At 32.6% G+C, this 6760-nt stretch overlaps 1 protein-coding gene across 2 annotated transcripts in view; it reads right to left on the minus strand.

Moving 5' to 3' along the window:
• LOC126829798 (transcription factor SPT20 homolog) overlaps nt 1-6533 on the minus strand; it is a 30462-nt gene extending 23929 nt beyond the window's left edge. For both annotated transcript variants that reach the window (XM_056102965.1, XM_056102966.1), the window contains exons 1-7: nt 6403-6533; nt 5507-5678; nt 4352-4428; nt 3764-3830; nt 2434-2589; nt 1424-1459; nt 898-936 (exon numbers count right to left, since the gene is read on the minus strand). In XM_056102965.1, the coding sequence (XP_055958940.1) occupies nt 898-936; nt 1424-1459; nt 2434-2589; nt 3764-3830; nt 4352-4428; nt 5507-5545 (414 nt within the window). In that variant the 5' untranslated portion in view covers nt 5546-5678; nt 6403-6533. The remainder of the gene's footprint in view (nt 1-897; nt 937-1423; nt 1460-2433; nt 2590-3763; nt 3831-4351; nt 4429-5506; nt 5679-6402) is intronic.
• Nucleotides 6534-6760: the final 227 nt, after the last annotated feature.

The raw sequence follows: 6760 nt of genomic DNA on the forward strand, positions 1-6760 counted from the left end.
TAGCTACTTTAAATAATCAATTTGTGTATATTTTAATCAAGAAAAAGATATTGACTGATATTGACATCCTTTATATAGTTCACATAATCATTTGAATTTTCATACTTAATATTTATGGATATTGACCGATACTGAAATATAGTTCAAATCGTCCTTTTAATTTTCATGCTTTTCTATGGGAAAACAAACACTGCTTCTAATAATATTAATATCTTGTATGATGGCTATATAACTTCCATTCGAATTCCCCTAGGACAACTGCTCCTCCCCCGGCCCATCCAATATTTTTTTTTATTGGATATTGAATACATTATTAAACATACAATATGCAAGAGCTAAATCTGCCAATTGCAGGTCTTTCTTTAGGTCTGAAATGTTATCTAAATTATTAATTAGACATTTATTAACATAAAAAGACCTTAACCAACTTTCGATGGCATCTTATGTGTCCAATTTTCATTGACGATTAAATCCAAAAATGGATAACTGAGACTATGTTTTTTACCGTACCGACTTTAGTAATGATGATCGAGTCTAGGCCTAAATTTCAATCCCCTTTATATTATCTAGTTTTTAACTATTTTAGTTAGAACTGCCAGCTCTTAATCTCATCTTCCATTTTTAACTAGTCTGTGAAATAAAATCAATGGGATTTTTGGTTACCCATTTTTATTATTTGGATTAGAGTGTAAAGTTTCATTCTCATTAATATTCTTCCAAAAGCTGGAGTTTCCAAGAGTCCAGAAAAAAAGGGGCTCCACTGTATATTAAATCTTATGTAGTGTAGAAAATTAGAAAAATAAGACAAAAACAAAAAATATAACTTAAATTAAAACAAAAACCTTACAAATCAATTAATTAAAAGTTTGAAAAAAAAAAATAACTCAAGATACTTACATGTGCTTTTTCTAACAAATCTACTAAAAATGGTGGTAACTGAAAAATTTAAAATAAATAAGTGAAATTCTTTTACAAATACCAACTGAACAAGTTGTACTTCCATATTCAATCAGATTTTAAATTACAGTTGAATTGGAACCTGTCTAAACTGTACAACTATTCAATCAATGGGCGGGGGGGGGGGGGGGAATGGCCGAATGGTTAGCACCACCGTGTCATATCATAAGGTCTATCATTGAGTCGCCTGTCCAACTTCGTTGGTTTTCTCCTGGTCCTCCGGTTTCCTCCCACTGCTAAAGACCCCTACGCGCAAGTCAAATAATGAAATAAAATTGAACCATCTATTATTAGTCCCGAAATTACCTAGTTTGTGTCGCGTGGATGTTAAACCCCATTTCTCTTTTTCTCTCTACCAAGAAACGGTTCATGAATTTTGGATCAGCAGTTATGATTTGTCAAATGAAAAATTAATCATATTCATAAAATCCTAATTGTTTTTTATATAAATTAAAACTTAGCTAACCTGTGCATCATCAACATATTCCAGTAAATCAGATTCCTGTAAAATAGAACAAAATTATGAACATACGCATAAAATTTTCCAAGGCTGACTACCAAATTCAGTACGGAAGTAAATCTCTCAAATAAAATTCAATCTTTAAACATACATATATGGAAAGTATATATAGACGCCAAAAATGTCAGGGTATCACTAACTGGCAATCCGACTTATTGTCTGTCAGCTTGACATAGGGATCAATCGTTATTTCTTGATCAAAGGGTTTTCCGGCTTTGGAAAAACTGAGGGGTGTAAACGTATAACAGACAGCAGAAAAAGCAGTTGGCAGAAATAATTCAAGAATTCACTTAGGCCTCAATATGTATGGTAAATGGACAGTAAGTAATGAAAAATGCATTCTGAAAAATGGATCCTCCCTCAATCAAGTTAGGTGACAAAAATGGCTTCTAAAAATAATTTCTCCGGTTAATCAATGGCGAAATGGTTCAATTTTCTGGTTGTGCCTTGTAGTATCTATCAGATAATGCAAAAAATTATAAAATCGACGACTGAAGTTTCCCTTAAATGATTTTAAGAAGAGAAACGAAATGAAATGAAATGGGGGTTAATGTCCTACTCCTATACTGGGCTAATGAAGACAGGTTTTAAGAGGAGAGTATGAACAAACAGTGAGTATGGATGAATGTTTTTTACGATGTTGTTATCTCGTGTATGCAGGAAATTCTTGATCATGTACAAATACATTTGCACTACAATGTACTAAGATAAGATCTGCAGACAAACATGCCAAATTATCCCCTGACAACTCGTCCTTGGACAATTCTTCCCTGGATAAACTTCCTAGGGGACGAATTGTCCATGGGGACAAATAGTCTGGGGATGAATAGCCCTTGGGGATGAATTGTCCTATGGGACTAATAATTCCCAACGCGGAATAGTCCGGAGACGAATTGTCCAGGAATGAATTATCCAGGGAAGAATTGTCCAAGGACAAGTAGAGCCAATGTACAGACCTCATATGGTAATTTAATAGTTTCTGTTTCCACACCATTTTTAGTTTTTACCATAATAGAATATCCCTCATTAGCTGGGTATAGATTAAGGATTAATGTATTTAATTTGTCTCTTTTAACCAGCTTCGCCAGTAGGTGTGTAGAATAATCCAGTTCCTATAATATATAAAGATCATTTCAAACTCCAAGTTCCTATTCTACAGTCACAAGCAAAGTCTTATAACTTGCATAATATTCAGTGACTTATCACAAGCCAGTCAAGCCGTTTGTCTTTTGTAGGACCACTTAAAGTAGCTAAGTCTCTAACTCAAATCATCCAAAGTCTTTGACATTGAGACAGATATATATATATGAGATTGATCTTTATTTTTTCAACTAATCTATTAAATATTAAAGTAGCTAAGTGTCTAACTCAATATCATTCACCAAAGTTTTCAACATTGAAATCACCAATTATTTGTCAATTTAAATCAACATTGATGTTGTGGTCCTACCGGGAAAAGATGGGCTTCTGATATCCAATATTTTAAGACAAAATAAACATTTTACCATTCGTACATGAATAGTGTACAATAATGCATTTCAGCCCCATTTGTAACAAGGGATGCCATATTCTTATCTGGAGAGCACATACAATAAATACTATTGGTGTAGACTGGAATAACCAGGTGCTAAAGTTTGCCATTCGATTGAGACTTCTAGCGTATTTCGCGAACATAACTGATTTGAAATTACGGTAGAAACGGAAACGATTGAATATAAATCAGTTTATATACATTCATATTACATTATTATATGCGTTGCGACCCATTTGTCTCAATTTCTAGGTCCCAAATTTTAGGGTTTTAGCTCCTTTAATACAAGATGTTTGTTTCTGAAGTAGATAATTAATATGGTAATTTTTTTTGTTTTTCTAAACAATATTTATTCACAGAAACTGGATTGGAGAACAGGCAAAAGCCTATATACCCCCTCTCCATAAAAGTACAAACATAAATATATAATGAAAAGTAAAGTAAAGTAAAGAAAAGTAAAATAAACGATTAAAATATAAGATGGCTATATACACTATATACAGGATATGTACAAACCACAATCAGAATGTTTATATTTCATAAATTTACATACCGAATTTTCAAAATCTTTGGGAGATGTCGAGGAAGTTATGTACTGCCGAAAAAATTTCTTCAGAATTGTTTCTGTCTTCAGTTTCGAATAATAAATTTTGATAATGTTTTGGAAGTTTTGATATTGTTGCAGATCGTGCATCTGAACGTAAGGGACAAATTAAAAGAAAATGTTCCGAGTCTTCAAAGGTAATTTGACATACCTTTCCATCTGGCTGTCGCTCTGTTTCTTCTATATATAAATCTAACAATTTCTGGTGTATAGATTTACTGGCAAATAAATAAAACATTATATCAATCATTTTTAGCCGTTAAACATACATTATGCAAGAGCTAAATCTGCCTATTTGCAGGTCTTTCTTTAGGCCTGAAATGTTATCTAAATTATTAATTACACATTAATTAACATATCCAGACCATAAACAGCTCTTGATGCCATCGCTATAGCCTCCAAAGTTTTCTGGATTTGAATACATTTTGTGATGGATGAATTAATGTAAAAATGGATAATCGAGACTTTGTTTTATCATACCAACTTTAGTAATGATGATCGAGGCTAGGCCTAAAATTCAATCGCTAATTTCTCAGTTCAGAGTAGAGCAATTTGATTGAAATTTTCATCATATTCTCTTTACGTTATCTATTTTAAACTATTGCAGCGAGAACTGTCAGCTCGTTATCTAATCTCCCATAATGCCCCTTTAAATTATTTTGATTTTCTAAATGTTACACGGCAACATATAGAAACCACAGATGAAATATGGCACTACACTAAATATCTTATACCACACCTTTTACTTGAGCTTGTGTCACCAGGTTTACTTTTTAAAAGTTTTGATGGCTGCTGCTTAGAACACTGGAGCAGGTACTAGAAAAAAAATACAGAACATACTTTTAATAATCTGCAATGTCTAGCAATCGAGATATCTTTTTAAAAATTACTAGTTAGATGAGAATGTGTTTATCCTAAGAGTTACATGTATAGTATACTTGATTTCCATTCAGATTCGAATACAATCTGATTAAAACACAGATTCTATTTTGTTTTGTTTTTTATTGTTCAAAATTTCGCTTTACTTGTCTTTACTACACTAGGATGTAGAAGAGTTGTTGATGGATGTGAGGGATTAGCCAATGAAACAGTCTGATTCGGTGAGTTCTTGGCATGCATTGCACGGAACTGTGGGTATCCTACTAGAAACATCAACACTGATTAGTTAATCAAAAGTCTGACGTCAATCACGTCATATGAGCAAAAGCTGCTCATATGAACCCTGACGCGACCTCCCACTACAATTGGTCAGATCTTCATGTAGTGTAGGCCCTCAAAAGTATACAAAAAAATGAAACGAAATGTACTGTAGATCTGGGGTTTTATCAGATTGGATTTGAATACTAAATATGCTAGTTGTGATATGATCCTACAATAAAAAAACAAGATCTGGTAAACTAAACGTATATATTACCGGGGGTATTAATATTATTGTTCAATTTATATAGAGTTCCATTACACATGATTGTTTCTAAGCGCATTCACAACAAAACAGTTCAAAAACATTCTTGAAATAAATATGTTTTTAGGTTACAAAAACATTCTTGAAATAAATATGTTTTTAGGTTAGTCTTAAAACTCTGGATGGAAAGGGCTCTCGAAGAGTTTTTTGGAAGATCATTCCACATTTTAGCTGCTCTGACGGAGAAAACATATTCACCAGAATGTTTATTATATTTAGGAATCCTGAAAATGCTACAATCACCTGAAGAACGAAGGTTGGATCATCAGGGACTAGTATAGATTTTAATGGCAACCGTTGTAACTCTTAAGATATCAATAGATCATTTACTGCAATCTATTTTTATTTTTTTCATGCATTTTGAATATGTCATGCATTTTGAATATGTCATGCATTTTTGTGTTCCAATGTATGTACTAGTACGGTACTCACTTCAGCATACTCAACTATTTGATCTAAGCCTTTAGCCATTAGAAGACTGAATGGATAAAGAATTTTAAATCATATTCAATGAACTCATATACGTGGGAGTAAAACAGCTAATTTCATTCTGTAGAATGTTAGCTTTCCATTCTTTTAAATTTATTTTTAGGCTGTCAAAAGGCTGTGAATAGAAAAAATACAAAATTAAGAAAATTACAATGAGTGAGTCTTCATAATTTGGATATATAAGCTTATACACAGAGTGGGTCTACCAAGACAAAAATCACATCAGGCCCATTTCAGTATTTTTATAATATAGCCAACTGCAACTGTGTCACTTTTTGATGTCTGGAGAAGTATACATTAACCAGTATATTGCTGAATGTACCATACTTTTATTACAGTATTTATCATGTTTTCACTAAACTAATACCATACATAACATCAGAACTAAATGAATACACAATGTATTTTCAGAACAATGTGAGTCATGTTTTCAGATCTATATTTATATATGCTGCCTCTTGATGAAGAGGGCATTTTGATTCAATAAAATTCTATCTTATTAAAATTATTTACTTGCTTGGACTTGGTGAAAGAACAGGCAATGTCTGTGCAATTTATATACCGGTAGTTTAATAATAATAACAATTGACAATATAAGACTAAAAATTAAAGAAACATGCTAAAACAAAGGAAAGCAGAATCAGGAAGAGTCATTTATTTAAAATCTAAAGAAAGCAGTCAGCAGAGACTCAAGTCAATTTTGAATTAGTGTCTTGCAACTTCTTCCCTCCAGACTCTAGTGTTTGTTGACGCTGATTGTGTCCAAACCTTTATTTGACGATATATCTCAAGAAAATATTATCCTCATTACAAATATTACCAAAGCTTCATATGCATACCTATTAAAACATTTGTATTCACGTTTTCTTGTTTTGACATAATATCGACTTCCGGATTTTTTGGTAAGAGTTATCTTTCCTCCATTATTTTTTTGCTTCGCCGGATAGCACGGCGTTCTGGTCAATCGGCCGGGTGTCGCGTGGCTAAACATGTAAAGCAAGCGACCCAAATCCATTAATTTGTCTGTGGTCTTTGGGAAGCGGTCCAACAAGTTTAATTAGGATGCTAAATAAGGGAAAGTTTATTCAATAAAACTACCTTATTAATACACAGTCTAACAGCTGAACAAAATACCCGATTTGAGGCTCTAATAATATTAGTAATAAATCTATTTATATATTATGTTTCCCTGCGCTG

Source organism: Patella vulgata, chromosome 8, assembly GCF_932274485.2.
Source record: "Patella vulgata chromosome 8, xgPatVulg1.2, whole genome shotgun sequence".
Taxonomy (NCBI): domain Eukaryota; kingdom Metazoa; phylum Mollusca; class Gastropoda; family Patellidae; genus Patella; species Patella vulgata.